General features: G+C 46.4%; 1 protein-coding gene across 9 annotated transcripts in view; it reads right to left on the bottom strand.

Annotated features, from left to right (window-relative positions):
• LOC120427875 (teneurin-m) overlaps positions 1 to 19,105 on the bottom strand; it is a 236,291-nt gene that overhangs the window by 189,802 nt on the left and 27,384 nt on the right. For 4 of the 9 annotated variants that reach the window (XM_052708708.1, XM_052708714.1, XM_052708706.1 and 1 more), the window contains exon 3: positions 794 to 949. The exons of 3 other annotated variants lie outside the window; for them this stretch is intronic. In XM_052708708.1, coding sequence (XP_052564668.1) covers positions 794 to 949 — 156 coding nt within the window. Of the gene's footprint in view, positions 1 to 793; positions 950 to 1,036; positions 1,086 to 19,105 lie in introns of those variants that run through there. 2 more of the 9 variants (XM_052708707.1, XM_052708715.1) reach the window with 2 other exon arrangements.

Below are 19,105 nucleotides of genomic sequence, written 5' to 3'. Positions count from 1 at the left end.
CAGGTTCAGTTTGAGTATTTTTCCTATAATTTCACTTCAAATGAGCTATTTTACGATCGCTAATAAATTGCCGACTTCGGTATCGATGACACTGAAGTGGACACGGCTGCGAACCTTTTAGGGCTCCGCGATCGCTTCGCGATTGATCGTCAGCTGAATGCACGATAGGACGTAAATGGTGATTAGTGAAACTGGTCGCACGGATTGACCTGTATTGCTCCTTTTTCCGCGTGAGAGCTAAGGAAGATAACGTGCCTCTCTCTGTTTAGATTTATGTGCCGGAGCCGATTAGTGGTCGTGAGAACCAAATAAGGCGCACATTCGGAGGCACCTTCTTTCACTTCTGTCTATCGCGCGGTGGAACGTGATGTAACACCCTCTGCTTCAAAGTCTAAGCCCGCGTGGAATGTGTGGGCAGAGCGCGAACTGATTTCGGTTCACACCTTTGTTTCACACAAAACACGCGTGACCACCACGACCGTTGCGTCCTGGAACTATGGGGCACGAATCGAATCTATTATGGTTATGACTCCGCCAACTAAAGAGGGAAGCCAAAAAGGCCCAAATTAAATGTTTATAAGCGGGCGGGGTCGTGGCTCTCCACGCGGAGTGAGAAACTGGGAGGAATAACGAACGAACGAAACGACTCTATAACAACAGAACCAACAAAACGTGCTAAATCACGAGAAATAAGCATTTAGATACATGTATTATTAGCTGCCAGGAGGAAAAAGGCTGAAAGAGGCTCTACACGCTACGGCACTTATAAATAGAGTTGCTATGGAATACACACCTTCGGATTTTCTATAAAACTGATAATTCATTATCTTTAATTTAGCGAGAATTTTGAACTGTTTGTGCGCCAATTCTATTGTTTTCTGTGGGTTTCGAATTTCGAGTGCTTTGGTGTTTTTTTTCTGCCGGCAAAGCCTGTTTCGTCTTCTTCTAGCTAAGTCGGAGGAGCGTGGAAAAGAGAAGCATAAGCGTCATGGTGGTGTGGTGTTTGGGAGGTTAGAATTGCGCCAGGTTTACTCACACGTGCGCGCACACTCAACACTCCACGGATCGTGACGTCTATTGCTTACCTGGAAGTAGAAAAAAAAAAAAAACAATTCGTTAGTATGGATGCTGTGCACGATGATCGAAGGGGCTTTTATGGATCAACTTCTATAGAGTAACACGAGTCTTCAATTAGAACGGCCCCCACTCACACTAATGGCACGCCAAAGTTCTCGGGGTGTACTTAACAACTAGTAAGGGGCCATAAATATCGCGCATCAGTGCCGTAGAATCGGCAGCAGCACAGTGACTCCCACTCGCCGCGCCGAGAGTGCCATAAGAAACCACATTTCTTGAACTTTAATGGTTTAATAAAATCGGACTTAATTACCATTAATTTTATGACCCATCTAGCCCGGCGAAGAAAAAAAAAGGTCCGGCAAAGATGTGATGGCCATCAATCAGAGCTATGATCGTGGCTCGAGTCGTCAATATTGCCAGATAAAGCAGGAGGCGCCCCTCCTCGCAGTCGACTGAAAAGTAAACACATTTCCCGAAACCTCAGGGTGCTGATATAAATTTTTATTAGACCTCAATGTGGGCCCCCTTCTTCTTTCCCGAGGCCCGAATCAATTAGCGTGGCCGCCGCTGCTTAGGGACGACACACCGCGCGTCAGATCTCTCTCATCCATTATCAAATCATATTGATGTGTTTTTATTGCACTATACATTTATAGACCAGAAATCAATTCTGTTTATGGTTTATTATTGATCACCGCGCGCCATCTCGCGTCTCTCACGCCGGGAACCGCAAACAAAAAAAAAATGTAACAAAACGTGCTTTAAGGCCGATTCGGACGCTGCGTTTTACGACGCCGATAATTGATGCTTGGAGTTGCCGTGTCCCACGGCGGAGTTGTGAAGTAGGCCATGCCTGGTTAGTCACCCGGTTCGTGTGTGGCAAGTATCACGCGGTGAGATCGAAGTAGGCTATTGGACTTGATGCACCCATTTGAGGGGCGTTATGCGCTATGTCGACTAGTCGACTAAAGAGTCTTCAAGCTTAAACAAAATAATCTTTCAAGCTTTCGATGACAAATGTTTTCCCAAAAATAGCATCAAATTTGTGCTGAAATCATCTTCGCATAAGGTCCTCTCGAGCGGCCTACGCAGTTCGATTGTCACATAATTTGGCCGATTATAATCAAGCCGCTGCCGCCGGCTAAGAGGCTTACGCGTCGACCGTAAAAAAGGCCATTGACGTGCCCCTCGAAACGATTCGCTTTCTAAGCTTCTTTAAACTATAAAACACTCGTAAAAATTCGTCGAAAAATGCATTAACGGGGCGCTTAAGATCCAAATATGACCGTTTATCAAACTAGTTTAGGCGATTAATTACGAAATCTCTGATTTTCGATCCAAAGGGTCATCGTGAAGTGTCAAGCAGGGCTAGTGTAAAGCCGATTTTAATAACCCGGATGGTGGTGATTCATCAGCGTAGCAACGTTTGAAAAGCAATAAATTCCAGTGGCGAAGCTAGTTAACATTCTGGCAAGATGGGGAAAGTGGTCAGCCTAAACAGCTAATTAATTTTGCCTCCGGCGACATAAATTTATGGCGATCTCGCGCGCGTTCTCCGGAGAATTCGTTCCCAGGTCATTGAAATCGCGTTCCCTCGAGGGATCCCCGAAAAGTTCGCTGCTCTTTGTCTATAAATTAATTAATTAACAAATGTGGAATCAAACAGAGCAAAAGAAGAGAAATGTGTGTTTCTGTCTTGAGAGAACATAAATATAGTAGCAGTTAACATTTGGATTCCGTCGGAGAGGACGGGAAGGCTAAAATATTCCATCATGTCGAAATTAGTTCACCATGTGTGAGCACCGGTTTCGCACGGTGCCCAAAAAGTGCTCTGGCCAGGACAGTCCACTCCGAACGCAGAGGCTCGATATCAGTCAACCTAAATCTCGTCTCGTTATTTCGGCCGAATTAGTGTGTAGTCCCCGGCTAGAGAGAGAAAACGAAAACCTGGAACTACCACCACGACTATCCTCCAAGCTAAGATTGAGAATGACGTTTTCAAATGTTGTTTCCATGTACGCCGCCTCCAGCGTCCGACCTTCATCTCCCCACAGGATCCCGGAGAGCAGCATCGGAGCTTCCAGCAGATACCGGTCCACCGGCGCGCACGCCGGTGACTTGTTTCATTAATTCAGTCCGGCGTTGATCGAGTGGCGCGCGAGGAGATTTCCGAGGAGATGTGCTTGAAGCTAAACAAAAATCTAGATAACAACATAATTTTTGAATGTTAAATACAGGCGAAAACGCTTTTGAAAATAAATACAAGCCACTTTGGGAGCGTGGTGGGGTGGGGAACAATTTTCTACCCGAAAACATGAGCGTTTATAGTTTCTGTTTTAGTTTGGCCCGGCGAACGAGGGCGAAACTAGAAGTAGCAACAGCAGCAGCAAATAGATGATAGATGGAAACGTCCGATAGCGGTCCAAATGAAAGGTAAACGCCGCGCTGCCAGCGGCAGCTGGAATGAAGATAGGGAGCGAAAAAACTACAGAATAGAATTTAAATTGAATTTAAAACGAAATTACACCAATAAACATTAGCTTTATCATGTTTACTGGAAGTTTTTCCATAGTTGGAATATTTGTTCCGCCAGAGTCAACCGAGTCAACGCGGGAAATGTTTTGACAGCTATGAGAGATAGTATTCATCACGATTGTTCTGTGCGCGCGCCCGGCTTAACCTTTATCAGAAACGCAACTTCACGGCGTTAATCATAACTGGTGTCACTTTGTCACGATTAGAAAACGCTTCAATTGTTGGTCGACACGCGAGCGACGCGTTGCGTGCCGGTCGATTTCTTACCGGGTAATTGTCGCGCGCGATTAGACAGTTCAAGTGGCTGCGTCCTGACGCGCTTCCCAGTGCGAACAGTGTCGGACACTCGTCCGAATTGATTTCTGCCCGAAGGCGAGCCGCATCGATAAATTCAAAAGTAATGACATTCGGCACTTTTGAGGGACTGATTTCCATAATTTGGCCATTAGTCGCAGACGGTGAATTTGGCAAGATGTAGACATATCCCGCGGGGTTTTCGGGGAAGAAAGGAGTGAAAATAATTATCAGCGGTGTACGACCACAAACGAAAACAGACCGTTTACGGTTGAAATGGTCGGCACATTCCGGCGCAGGCGAATTCGTTCAATTAATCATTTTTAATGAGAATGATGATTTAATTAAATTCTTTTATTTTTAGTGCGCGGGGTACCTGTTTCTAGCCCGGTTGACCGTCGTCAGCGCGTCACAAACCGTGCACTGCAGGCCCCTCGGTGGGAAAACGAGAATAAGAAAGTGTGTTTTGATCCAAAGACTAGATAAGCCGGCCGTCCGTCCACGCAATGAACTTGTCTCAATCGCGCGGGGGCTACCGAAAACGGTCAAGATTAATGAAAGTGAAACACACCCGCCACACCGACTGCTGCTGAGATGCTGGGCTATCGAAGGCACACGATCGCCAGCCAGCGAGAGATTACAGTTTAATTTGAAATGTCGCATTTAGCGACATGGTGGAACAGACGACGGAGTCCCCGGAGGGGGCCTTCGTGGAAGTGGGACATCGCAAGACCAAGGTGACAGTTGTCGAGGGTGCGCGCGATTTATGTTTGGCGCGCGTAAAAGAAGATTTCTACTGCCTTTTTATTTCCTCAGAGTGGAGCGAGATCCATTCAGCGAAACTCGTGAAAATAGCCTGCGGTGGCAATAGATTATCTTAAATGGTCGGATGATAATGGTTCTCGCCGACGAATGCGAAATGAGGGCGTACCTTGTGGAACCCCGAAAGGTACTTGGCCGAGGGAGAGAGTGAAGTACGAGCGTTAATGCGATTAGGCCATAACCGCTCGCGCGCTTTCACCCGGGCTGTTTGTCACTGTGCGTTAGAATCGCGTGCCCGGCGGCGACTAAAGAAAGTTGAAGATTCGGCTTTAAAGCGCGCGGGTTTCGAAACTTTTGCTCAACTTTGTACCGAATTATCCAATTCGGAGCAACCAGCCGGCGTTGATTGAAAATATAAAGGAATAAAATCCGCCGTTTGAAGCACAACTTGAGGTAAACGGCCGCATCAAGCAGGCCAGGCCCACGCGCCAACTCTTCCACGAAGACACGTCGAGTAGACGCTGCCTGGTAAAGTTGTACGGCCTGCTACCGTAATAACATAATTATATAAAGTTTCATTCAATCAGAATAAATCATAGCGCGATGAATCAATGAAGCACCTTCTTTCCGTGAAGGCGCGTGGGCGGTCACCATCGTTCTGAAATATTTGACCAACGACGTCGTCCTCTTAATGAGGGTCGTCAGCGAAAATGGGAAGCCGTTAGGTGACCCGGTTCTGTGGCCACACCAGTAGCAGCAGTAATTTCTCCTCGAGGAGTCATCATGATTATAATTTCAGCATCATTACGCGCCGACATCAAGATTGACCGACGTCGACGACCTGATTATAATCAATTCGGAGATAAAAGGCGTAGTAGAAACAAAACACCGAGCGCCGAAGCTTGGATTCTTGACCTGACGAAAGAATTCGACGCCCGTGTCGGAAAGGTGAAGATGTTTTGATGGATCGGGTAATGATGATTACCACCTGTGGTGCTTGGCACCACCGCCTCTGGGAACGGGTCAAATCTTGCGTAACCGGGAACTTCAAAGAAGCGAATAAATATCCAACTAAACGGTTCGCAACAATTTATCCGATGACCGCGCGGAACGAGAACCGCGCTGGAGAACGCGTGTGGTGTGATGTACAGCCCTCACTCCACGCTAAGTGCTTGACGTTGAGAGTCCCTCTTCTAAGAGGAGTGGTGCTCGAACGCTTCTCTGCTCACTACTGCTTCTTCAAACAAGAAGAAACAAAAAAAACGCTCAACTGCGCCAAGTGGATGGACAACCCCCGGCCCCATTTCCTTATCCACAGGAGCTCCCAAGCTGCATTTACATAAACAAATAATAAACATAACCATTATCATAAATACATATCATTCGCTATTGTCTCCCAGCAGGCCATGCGAGCTCGGCTCAAGGAGCTGAAGAGAGGTGTCACCAGCGTCAAAGCCTCCTTCGATGGTCCTCCCCGCTCTCTTATTAATCGGCTGCTTCGTGTTCCGGGAATGCTTTTCGGTTACAATTTGTTTCCAGCAAACCACAAAAACCTCCGGTGGCGAAACGCAAATATTTATGCATGTGTGTCGACCAAGTCGACGCGACCACACGGTTAGCCCTCGATACCGAGAATCCGGATCGTTGGCTTTGTTTAGGTTACCGGGTGCCGTATGCATTTTAGATTTCTGTCCAAAGACGCGCGCTCGCATTACCATAAGCTACCAGCTGGTTTGCGTCTCTGTAACCAGCAGCGCAGCAGCTCTCTTTATTGACATGCTAATAGAATCAATTAACAAAAGTATGTTTTGGGCCAGCAGCGCATTGTTTCTCCGTGTTGTCTTCTTCTTCCTGTGGTTCGTGGAAATGCGGTGGATGCCTATTAGACCGAGCTGCGATATCTATCTGGTTTGGCTAGTTATGTTGCTGCTGCTGCTGGTTGGGGATGTTTAGAGTTGTTTTTAGCGTCTCGTTTTCCTGTCACAGCCAGCAGCTTGTTTTTGAATATGATTTTCATAAATTTGGAAGAACCATCGGCTAGCGGGCGGGGGTTGTGAGTGGAATTTTTTTTAAACTATTCGGGTGACAATCGTTTGTGTCAACTATTTAGCTTTGTGGGCTGAAACATAATCGATGCCAGATCGTGTTTCTGCAGGCCACCCAGGCGCTGTGTGTCCAGTTTTCAGCAGGATCTTTGTTTGGGGGCTAATGTATGCGGTCATAACTCATGTGAGATGTTTCTATTCGTGTAGATGAGATCAGAACTGTCAACTTGGATGTTATTGTACTCATTAGAAACTTTTTGGGTTGTCTTTCTGAGTAGAATAAGAAATAGAAGTACGCAGCCCAACTCGCATATTTAAAAAACTGTCAGCGCTAATATCGTGTTCTTTGTTGACAGCACCAAGAGTCCGACAGACCGACACTTTCCACTCAGGGATCGCGAAGTTATTGTTTGTTGTTGTACTCATCCGAAAACTTCCGGGGTTGTCTTTATGAGTAGAATAAGAAAAAGAATTACGCAGCCTAAATCTCACATTGAAACGAACTGTCAAAATTCAGATCGTCTCCAAATAATTTGTTGCTGTCATCAAGAGTTCGACAGATCGCCATTTTTCACTCAGGGACCGCAAAGTACGCAGCCTAAATCCAGCGTTGTCGACTTTTTGAAAGGTCGACGTTCGACCCTGCGTGGAAAGTGTCTGCCTCGAAATTTGTCGTGTCTACACTCTGTTTACATTAAATTAGAGGTTAACTACTCGAAACTCTCCCACACGGCAAGAAGTCGTAAATGTCAACAGCTAAACGGCCACCACCCACATCGAACCGGCGTTCAAAGGTCCAGGCACGGACATCAACCCATGTGTTTGTGTGATCAACTGACCTTTCCACCTGCAACCGGATGAATATCTGCCACCTGTTGTGTGCTGTGTGCTCTAGACAACCCCCTCTTCATATTTTTTCCGCCCCTCTTTCAAACAAAAGCGGGCAGAATTTCATCCCAAAAGTAAGGTTATGCCACCGGGGAGTTTATCCTTTTGTCGACCGACCGGCAACCGACGTAAGTACGGCGAATCAGATTAAAAACCCGCATCCTGCGCGATGCGATCCGGCTGGTTGCCCCTGGAATCAAAGCCTACTACTGCTGCGGGTGCGGTCGTCGTCTGGTTGCATTCTGCAACCACTTGGACCGGGATTTTCATTTCTCTCTTTTCTTTTACCCCTCCCCCCGACTACTGCGATTTTTTTTGCTGCTTCTCGTGAAATAGGGTAGTGGGGGATTCTGTTGTTCAACTCGGCAGAAAACAAAAGCGATTTTTTCCAGACTTGCGATTTCTGTATTTAATTGAAAAGTGAGCGCGCCGAGCCGAACCGAGCGCAGCTCTACAAAGTCATAATCGAAAGCTTGGCCCAGTACTTCCACTTTTCTGTTAGTAAAAGAAGTGTAATGGGGGGCGATTTCGAGCCCGGTAGTACTTTGCTTTTTGATCATGATTTTTTCTTCTGCTCCTTAGTGCCGGCTGCGGCTTCCTCCTCCTTGGAAGGCGAACGAGGCGAATTTTAATACCATTAAAATATATAAAATCTTCCTCTGGAGCCTCCGCCCGCCGCCGCCCAGTCTCTGTCACGGTAGTTAGTGCACTCCAGAGAGCCCGGGAACGTCTCGAGCGCCTCCAACCTCCCTTCCCAAAATGGGTGAGAAAAAATAATACGGCACTGTAAAACATAAAAGTTGATTACATTATTATGATGCTCTCGTTTTTTTTTCTCCTCTGCTCTGTTGTTTGTTCGACGTCGTAGAGCTCTGAGCTGTTTACAGCTGGGATTTTTAAGTACACACGGCTGGTTGATCCTTAAAAGTTGGATGCTTTTCCGAGTAGTTTTTCGGGGGCATAAAGCTCCGGCTCGTTATGAGAAGAGGAAGCATTGTGATTAGAGCCGAGAGAGAGTGCGCCAGCCATTTGTTTAGTGGAGGGTTGTTGGTGAAGTTTTACTATTGGAGAATTTTTACGGTTCAGTGACTTGGTTTTTATTCTGAGGGCGCTTTTGTTTGGGGGGCGCAGATTTGGGTCGAGCTTTCTGACATGCGATCTTTTGTGCGAATATCGGGTTCTTTTTCTGCCCCATTACGCTGTCACCTGTGTGATTTCCGCCTGGCACCGGTGAAATTTATGCATCCTCATCGTCGCGCAGATTTTCGCCCGTATAATCTTTGTCGGAATTAAAGGGTGCGCGCGTAAAAAAGCGTGTGCAAAAAGAAATTTTAAAATTCCAGCTTTCCCCGAAAAAAGAAACGACCCAGTGCTTAACGCTAATTACTCCAGCATCAGCTTTTCGAGCAAACGACCAAGTTCGCTGGTCACATATCTCGCTGTTACCTTGGGCCACCCAGTGTAAAAAATATGGTGCGGATAACATGGACACAGCGCGCTCCAAAGGAAAAGTCGACCAAAATTAAGACCTCAAGCGGGAGTTCAAGGAACGAAACTGGACGAGGAGTCGTTTAAAATAACATTAAGAAAGGTTGAAAAGAGGGAGGGAGGGACCCCAAAGAAGACGACGTCGCAGCACAGGAAATATGTTATAAAGTGATTAAATCTCGATGCGACTTCTTCTTCTTCGTTTCGTTTGGGGACTGTGAAACGGAATTAATGGGCGAGCCCTCGCCTCAAAGTGTTTTGGGCCGCGTGTGCGCGCACCTCTTTTTTGGACCCACTGGGCACATACTAATAACATACGCCGCGCGTGGTGACCCAGTGGGGTCCGACGCGGAGATGTGGGTAAGCATGGTTCCGAAAGCTGTAATTTTCGACACTTGCTCCTCTCTCTCCACGGTCGAAACGTGTAAAAAGCTCTGTATCATTAGCAGGTACAGACGTGGAACAATCCGCCCGTGGGGTCATTATTATTAGCGTCCTAATGATCACACACACACACACGCGGACACGGATTTGACAGGTCCTCCACCTCGCGTTTTCGACCCATTGTTTTAGGCCGTTTGAGGGAGCTAAACTAGGCGATTCACATCACAAACGATTAAACTCTCGTAAGCAGGCCCGTTTTCGCCCCCAAGTCGTGGACCATCAAAGACGCATTCCAGCACACGTCGAGATGTTCTTCATGATCCAAGATGGCGGCGGAGCAGCGGGTTGCGGCAGGCTGCGTGCGTGAATGCCATGTTGTGACGAGCAATAACAATAAAACGGGTGAAATAATTGCTGCAATTGACTCGAAACGTTCCGTTTTGCTTTTATGCTCTTGTCCGCACTTGACATTCGTCTGCTCTTAAAGTGACTCGCTCGCTAGGGAGCGAAAAAAAAACTTCCAGTACGTCACCCGGCGGCGAAATCCCAGCGAAAAGACCTAATTAAAAGCTGTCGAAAGGAAGTTCAAACTTTTTGGATACGGCAACTTTTTTGACGAAGGCCAAAGGGCTTTTGACAGGATTACCGAGCGCACAGGCCGGAAAATCAAAACAAGTCGCTCTCGCGCGCTCAAACTTTTAATTGAGTACCGAGAAAAAAAAAAAACACACATACTTCTCCGGGGAGCGACAGAGCAAAAACAAAGTTGGCGCGGCTAAAAATGACAGTTAATCGCCTTTGCGCGGGCTAATTTGAGAACAACAGCCTGGACCACACACGCCGCTTCGAATTCTGCGCCTGCTATGATTGAAACTGAAACCGCGCCGCGTGTCGAATTGTATCATGTACCCACGAGTCGGGGTTGGAGAAAAAAATCGAACCGGCCACGGCGTAATTGGAAATGAGATTGCCAGCTCACCGGTCCAGAAAGAGATCAAAAGAACTGAGCGCGAGCCCGAGTCCTCACAGGCAAGAACAGAAAAATAAACTGCGAGAAATATGAAACGCTGCTTTTTATTTTTCGACCGTGAATCGAGGGAACTGTAAGCTGGCGTGAAAAAAATGTGAAAAATTTAATTGATATTGTTCGCCTGCTACAATTTCCGCGTCGATTTTTGGCGGCGGTTTGACAGCTGTTTGTTGCCAAACAGCGAACATCGTGCGGTAGGACGCGCCCTTGTTAGCCGGACCGGACGAAGATAAATAGAGAAAAATTAATAATATTAAACGATTCCATCACAACAACAGGCAAATTGTTCCCAGGAATTTCCCGACAACAGACTCCCGCTTCCTTTTTTCTCTCTCTCGTTCGAACTCGTTTCGAGGTATTCTGACGCGAAAAATTCCACTTTTCATGTGGCGTACACAATGGCGCACAACTTCTCGGGAAGAATCCGCCGCCTCGGCAGCAGTCAAATATTTTCGGCTGTACGGAAGCCAGCAGCAGCTCTGTGTAAGATACTTCTCCGCTTTCATTGTGATAACAACAATGGCGCGATGATTCTCTTATAACCGACAATACGTACGGGGGGAGGAGGTGGTGGGCGCCGAAGAAACGGAATCTCCGCGAAGGCAAGAATCAGATATATTATCTTCCTATCACGATGACAACATCAACACCGATCATCATCATCGTCACCCAAGCTAGGGCCGGGCCAGCATTTTTCCCTGTTTTTCCCCCGCGAAGACAGGTTTCCATTCAGACCTCATCACCATCAACCATTCTCGGTGTGAATAGAACCAAAGTCACTCTTTTTCGAGGTGAGGAGGGAATCTGCCCGTAATAAACACCTTAAAGTGATTCTCATTGTCAATCAACGCGCGTCTGACAGACGATACAATACATCGGCTGACAAAGCTGTCACGTTTTTGAGTGGGTTTTGAAAAAAAAAAAGTATTTTTTAAGAAGAAAGGATTCTATTTTTCTAAAAGCGCACCCCTCCCGAGTTCAATGTGGGAGTTTGACAGCTAAGCTAGTCGACATAACGAAAGTTAGTCGACCGCTCGACAACTTTTCAATGTGGGAGCAGCTGCTTTGACAGTTCTCGTTTCAGCGCGAAGTACGCAGCCAGATGAGAACCCAGTCAGGAAAATGTCAAGCAGATTTTTTGACAGCTTTCCTCACACAGAAATCGGGCAAAGTTTCGAAAATCGTCCAACTTACATTGTAAGTGAATAATTTGTATGCAAATTTGACTCCAACCTTCCCGATCAACAATCCAGATAAAGATGACCACCCCGGCTAGGGCGGAACACGTGCGCGCGTGAATTATTGTTCACAGGAAGTGCCCCGGACGGACGTACAAATTGGACCTTGGCTTGCTGCTGCCGCTCCGGTTGGCGGAGATCGGTTCCCGGTGATAATTCCGCGGAAAACATTGCAGCCCACACACACACAGGGTGCCAGTAATTATCTTTACGGAAAGGCGAAAAACTCGCGCATGACTTGTTTGGTGGAGAATGCATCTGGCGTCCTCGTAAATTCAAAGGGAACACACTCACACACACCCGGAATTGTTGATTAAATTAATTCTGGACTCTGGGTGCCATTGTTTTCCCGGAGTAGGCGAACGGAACAGGAACCACCCTGTGGGGCGCGTGTGCTGGGCACTTGAGATATGCATATTTGGACATGTTGACCTCGCGGAACATACACGCGCGCGGACTCTTGACTTTAAGGAGCAGCCCCGTTTACCAGCCGGTACATCAAGCTTGCAGAAGTGCACCAACAGTGGCTCTATGTTGGTAGTAGTTTGTGTGTGAGTAAGTAACCAATTGTTTAATTTTAATTTAGATTTCATTATTTGATAGTGGCAAAAGGAGGAACGCCAGTCGGTTAACGGAGAGATGGCCTCGTAATAGTTCTGTGCCTGTTTGTTAGGCAACCAGAGCTCTTGCGAAAGGTATCGTATAGTAAAGCACACGCCATACGTAGGACGCGCGCGCGCAGCTCAACATTAAATGTAATTTCACAATTTTGCAGCATAATGGCGGCCTTCGCACTCACGATGTGGGATGATATATTTGCGCGCGCTGAACATATGTTCCCTTCGCCGGCTTGCAGTTTCTCTCGTTTTCCTCGGAACTCCCTTTATAATAGGAAGTGTGTAATAAATTTATGCTTTTTCAGAGCCTCTAACGAGCAGGCAGCACTGCAAATTTTAAATTCATTGAAACAAAATTAGAGAGTTCTCAATTACGAACTTCAAATTCGAGGTACCAATAATTAGGAACTTGCTCTTCTCGATTGAAGCTGTCCTGGTAAGTAAAACTTGTTGTAAGCTGTCAATCTGTCAAACTGTCACCCCCTTCTGTCAATCTGGCAACACTTGTCGACCACCGTGACCGGTAGATTGCCGATCTCCACAACGCGTCTGTTACGCGTGCTGGGAGGCCTGCTTCGATTATTTAAATTTCCAGCCGAAATTTGATCGAATATTGATTTTAGTAGTCCCGCTGCTGCTCCTCCACGAAACGCTAAACAAGGTCATTAGCGTTAATCACGGCTAAGATTTCACAGCCGGCCACGTGGTGGTTGTTCGTCAAATTCACGCGCAACATTTGGAAAGGGCATAACAACAGACGCAATTTTGAGAGGCTCGCGACCGGAATTGTGAGGTAATAATTTGGAAATATACATGTATTTTTTCCGTCTTCAAAACTAAAAGGTGAACGCGCGCGTTTTGGAACTCCGGGCACGTCCCAGCGTCGAGAAATCGTGAAACTTGGGACGAGCGTAGAAAATAATAATTTTTGATGGTCCTCTCTCCCGTAGAGCACCGAATGGGTCGGGTCGAATATTCATATGTTTTAGCCGTCGTCGACGGGTGTTGTTTGGCCCGCTTTGTTTGTTGTCTGTTTTTGGGTTTTTTCTTCTTCTTGGAGAGGAAATTGAAATAATGAATCATCTGGCGAACGTGTGAACTGATTTGGGGCTTTTCGAGCGGAACCAAGGGTTGTATGCATGCCTTGAGAGATGTTTAATTTTCCCAGCGATGAAATGCCTCGCGCGAAACATCAATTTGCGATGATTTTATGCTCGAAGTTATGATTTCACACGTTCATGAGATTGACGCAGCCAGTCGACGTAACAAAAATTGTTCGCCCGTTCGACCACTTTTCAATGTGGGAGCAGCCGCTTTGACAGCTCTCGTTTCAGAACGACCAAAGCACGCAGCCAGTTGCGTTAGGTCAAATCCCAGTAAAGAAAATGTCGTGCAGAATGTTTTGAGGTGTTGTTGCTGAATTGCTGGTAAGTACCTGTCAAAACTGTCAAATCTGTCAAAAAACTGTCAATTTTACCCAGTGCATCTAAAACCAAGCTGCCTGTTTGTACGTTTGGCCTTTTCCAGATGCATGCCGGGGTGAACAACCCCGAAAAGTGTGTCTCCCAACCTTCCCATCTCATTTCCCTTTCGCGCGTCAAATTGTTGGTTAAGGTGCCGCCCAGCCCGCCAATTTCGTCGCGCTTTCCATTCATCAAAATCAGGCACGAAATTAGCTTCTAATCGGTGAGCTTCCGTCGTGAGTTCGCGGAGAAAGGTGCACTGTCTCAGTAGGCCACAGCAGCGACGGAACGAAAGTGAGTGTCTCATCGGGCAACTAGATGACAGCCCGAAAAAAAATCAATTTCGAGTCGAGTGGTGCTTTTAATTATGAGTAATCACGCAAGAAATTTTGCGATGATTACACTGGCCGGAAAGTTCCAGGGGGAAGCCCCCCGTGAGAAGTGATGAAAATTGTCAATTTCACTCGGCGAAAAGAGGAAGCGAAATTAATTAATCAGAAAAAATCTCGGCAACTTTGGGTCAACGACAGGAAAAGTTTGCTTTTTAATCTTACTTGGCGTAACTTTCGCTGTTTTTTTGCGAGCCCCACTGCTAAGGAGAGGGCGGTTTAAAAACATTAATAATGAACCTCGGCTTCGGAAAAGCTGTCCAATTCTAATTAAGACCCATCAAAGAACGACAAACCCCTCGTTATGGGAGGGACCCCTCGGTCGCTTAAGAACCAAACTTTATTCGCCTTCACTTTTTATGACAGCTTTTCGTCCTGGAAGCCCGCCCACTGTGAAAGTTCCGGCGGCGACCCCCAAATCGACGCAAATAATAAAAACAAACAAGGCAAAGGCCACCTCGTTCCACAGAAAAGCGAACCTAACCTAAAACCAAGGAAGTGGAAGCAAGAGGAGGATGTGTTCTGATAATTTCTTCTCGCCAGGGCCAACGAGTCCGAGAGTTCGTGTGTACTTTTTCGTGGCATTTTATGGACCAATAAAGTTTCGATATTTATGAAACCGGAGGAATCTTTTCGGGGGTTTCCTTCCTACTACTACTACTTCACTGTGAACGCTGTGTTCAAGGGGCCAAACTATGCAATCATAAAGTTGCTTAGGGTTTCGCCCTCCGGACCTAGCGAGAACCACCGCCAAGAATCTTCTTCAAGAGATCGGAAATCGCGAACGCATCATCGCGCAGATCTGCGAGAAAAAGAAAAAAAAACGTCGTCTCCCCGGACAGATTTAATTAACAGATAATTTTTCGTTACAGCTTCCACCCACCCACACACGCAGAAAACCGCAGCAGCATGCCATGACGAGGGGCTGTCGAATCGTTGCGATTGCTTGGATCCAACAACAACAACATCTGCGAATGCTGTTTTTAGTTTTGCGGTTTTCCGCTGCCAGACTGAGCTGCAAATCGCGTTCTTCGCGCGCGCTCTGGCGCCCACTCAATGGAATGTTGTTATTGTTGTTGTTGTTATTACTGTTTGTTTATTTGTTGGTGGATTCTGGCCGGCCGTTTCCGACGGCGCGCGAGCGCCTCGTCCAGACTTAATCATCGGTATTGATTGTTGTTGTCGGGAGGGTTGCCACTTTTGCGTGGGAGCAGGATTTCCAGTGCATTCGCGATAAAGTTTAACAGTCTTATGAAGAAACAGCTTACTTTAATGAGCTTCTCAATTACGGACTTCAAGGTTGAGGTACCTACTTGAGCAACCTCACCAAAATTGAAATGGTTGCTGATGTTTCGGGTAAGTACCACTAGGTTAAGCTGTCAAACCATCTGTCACCACTCTGTCAATCTGTCAAACCTGTCAAATCTGGCAACACTGCCTCGAATCAGAGCGCTTTTTTCGCTCAATATGTTTCCGAGGAGCAAGTCGGCCAACCAGAAGAAGTTCTGTGCGCCAAACAAAAACAATAATCATAAGTTTGAGCGGAAAAGTACTTTTCTTGCTCGTTCCGCAGATATCAAAAAGCACCACCAGCCGTGTGTTTATCGATAAGCGATGTTCATTCATCGAGTCTGTTTTTCGCCCACCCGCCAGCGCCTGCTTCGTCGAAGACGATGACGTCTAATTAGTGTGGGAAGAAGCTGTCGCGCCGTCGTTTGACGGAAGAAGGGGAAACTTTAAACATTGTAAAATTGATTTTATTGGCAATTTTCAGTGGTCACTTTATGGGCTCCCCCTCGGAACGAGGGCTGGGAACTGACAAGAACAATAAAAGTTGTCAAAAGTATTCACTTTATGGGGTCGTTCTAGCGGTTCACACACGCTCACGGCAAAGGTGAACGATTCCCGCGAACGAACACCAGCTGAACAGAAGTGACAGCTAGCTAAACGGAAAAGTCGTAAACAATCGCGCTTTACTGCCTGATCGGAAACTGTTTGCGTAAGCCGTTGTTGATCTTTGTTTCGAGATCGGAGTAGGCACATCCGCGCGCGTCGCGCGATGTTCGATGAGAAGAAAAGGGTTTGAATCGCAGTGTGCCCTGCGGCGTCGCTGCTGTCGCAGCGGAAGAGACATAAAAATTAATTGAAGTTGGTTTTCGGAAAACTCTCCTCCATCAACCCGGGCGCAGTCAAGTCAGGAAGTGACATCTAATTTGCTATTAAAATCCAATTTGAAGCAATATTTTGGTTGAAATAACTTTAATTAGAGTTTGAGCGAGTCGGGAGCAACTTTGAGGTTATGTTCCGGCGACCGGCGAACGCAACGACAGAGTCTATTAGAGTTGTGTCAATGTTTGAAGCGTCTCCGGATCCTAGTAGCCGGGGAATAAATTGTCTTTCTATTATCGTCATCCAGCGAGAGACACAGAGACGCGCCACGCCAACTTGGATGTGTCAATACCGAGTTCGGGCGCGCCGGCTTGCAAAAGTTGTAATCGAAGACGCTCTAATCATGGCACACTCGATGGCACCGCATGCTGTGACGGGACATGTGTGTAATGAGCGAGATCCGTTTGTCTTGTTCCGGAAGGGTGTGCCAATGAGGGTAGTTTATCCCGGGGAAGTAACGATGTCTTTGTCGTCGAAGACGACGCAGTCGGAAAGAGCAAAGTTTTCACGATATTTAAGTATTAATATAAATTGATGATTATAAAGATAATAAACAATGACATTATTTCCTCTCGGTTCGCTTGGAATCTCGCTCTCTTTCGTTCAGGATCTAGTGGGGACACTTGAACCCGCCGGAGCTCGCGCGATACGACATCACAACACACTGTGTCTCTTCTCGAGACAGTGTGTCTTATTTTTATCAGCTTCCCTGGAAGCTGGAAAGGACGACACTACTTCGTGTGACTGTATGTGTGTGCGCCCGCTTCTTTCAGGATACTTGAGTATTAATTTTCTTTTATTCCCTTTTTCCGTTCCAATTTCTCGCCAAGGATCTCGGGGAGCACTTGAGACTTTGCTGTGTAGCGTGCGGAGTAGGGAAAAGCTTTCGACCAAGGAACGGGATTAACTTCTTGAAGATTAGATAATGCTTCCTTGCTTTCTTCGTCGTCCTCGGTTGGTTGGGTTGGTCCTTCGGAAGATAGATTGTGTTCACATGGACTATACCGCATTTACAGCGGATAATAAGACAAGTGAATACACGTGGGTGTGAGCGTCGCTCGTTCCCTAAGTATCTTTAGGAGGTATTTATATTAACCTCGTTTCTTCCTTGTACAGGATCACCGGAGTGTGTGTCACCAGTTGGTATAATTTGCCGGGGCGTCTCTTACCCGACGTGTGGGATAAGCCCCAAAGATTGGCTGTTACAGAATGGGAAGGAAGCCATAATAAAATGCTTATTAAAGGTTGTTCCGGATCGAGTAAAGGGAAAAAGTTGGTCCTTCACGGAAGATGACAGATTTGCCGAACAGATTGTGTCACGGCTGATGGACATCCGCTGCAGGTCCGACACTGTGTCAAATTAGACAAATTGATCCACACCAGGGTGTCGGTTCCGACTAGTTTAATAATTAATTTATCTACAGAACCGACCTCCGGTCGTCCGTGACTCGCGTGCAAAAATCAAATCGCATCCCATCGATTATCAATTTACATCAATTACCATTCGGGATCACACCCCTGCTGTGGACCACGGTGGGTTTACGGTGAAGTGGTGACCACTCTCGGTTACTCTCACAATTAACCATCAATTGTCACACGCATCTTTTATGTATGTGAGGTCAGGGAAGCTGGAAATTAGAGTGAGTTAGCCGCCGGAATCGATGCCACAAACGTGACCCCGCGGGGAGCCCAACCCGTTGTTGGTTTTTCTGGGAAAATCGGTAATCCCCTAGAGAGAGAGCGAGCGCGCAGCAGATTGACACGTTTAACAAAACTAATGAGCGACAATGTTTCACGCGTATTCAATCATTCTTTTTTCTGACAGGGCGCACTTTTAAACGGCGCGTTAATGTTGTGTACCCCTGCGAGCTGTGGAGGACGCATTGTTGGTTTTTTTGCCTCGTTTTTTTCTGTGAGTTGCAACGTTCCGATTGGGTGGCAGTAACATGAGTTGCTAGAAATGAGTTCCCTAACACAGACGTCGAACTCGAGGTACCTCCAAGATTAGTACAAGTTTTTCGAAGAAGTAGCTGTCAAATAATGAGTAAGTACAACTAGTTTTAAGCTGTCAATTGTCAAATTTGTCCGTCAAATTTTCTGTCAAACTGTCAAATTTTCTGTCAATTTTATTGTCAACCTGTCAAAAGAGTCCTGTCATCACTGCCATAGATGTTATATCTGAGGTAGGCGTTTTACAGAAGACTGCATTGAAATGTAAGAATATGGCACTGATTCTACGAAGTTCCCGAACACGGACTTCAAAGTCGAGGTACCTCTTGTAGTGATTTTTAATCTTTGATGACTTTGATGACAGCTGATTCCTGGGTAAGTACAGCCCAGTCAGCTCAATCGGAATTCTGAAACGGAATTCAATTCGAATCGTTTACGTATTCCGTTTCAAACGCAACCATTGATTCCGTCTACGTACCGGTTGTTGCGTTTGAAACGGAATACGTAAACGATTCAAATTGAATTCCGTTTCAGAATTCCGATTGAAATGACTGGGAGGTGTTGAACTGTTTGAGAAGTTTCTCAAACACGGACTGCAAAGTAATTTTTTTTTATCTGTAAATTTATCAATTTTTCTTTAAACTATGCTGTCAATCTCATGTGGGATAAGCGTTGTACAGAAGATTACGATTACGAAGTTCCCGAACACGGACTTCAAAGTCGAGGTACCTCTTCGAATGATTTCTAATGTATGATGACTTAATGCAGTTGAT

This window comes from Culex pipiens, chromosome 2 (genome assembly GCF_016801865.2).
Source record: "Culex pipiens pallens isolate TS chromosome 2, TS_CPP_V2, whole genome shotgun sequence".
Lineage (NCBI taxonomy): Eukaryota > Metazoa > Arthropoda > Insecta > Diptera > Culicidae > Culex > Culex pipiens.
Note: the sequence above shows the minus strand (reverse complement) of the source record. Positions and strands in the feature narration are given on the sequence as shown.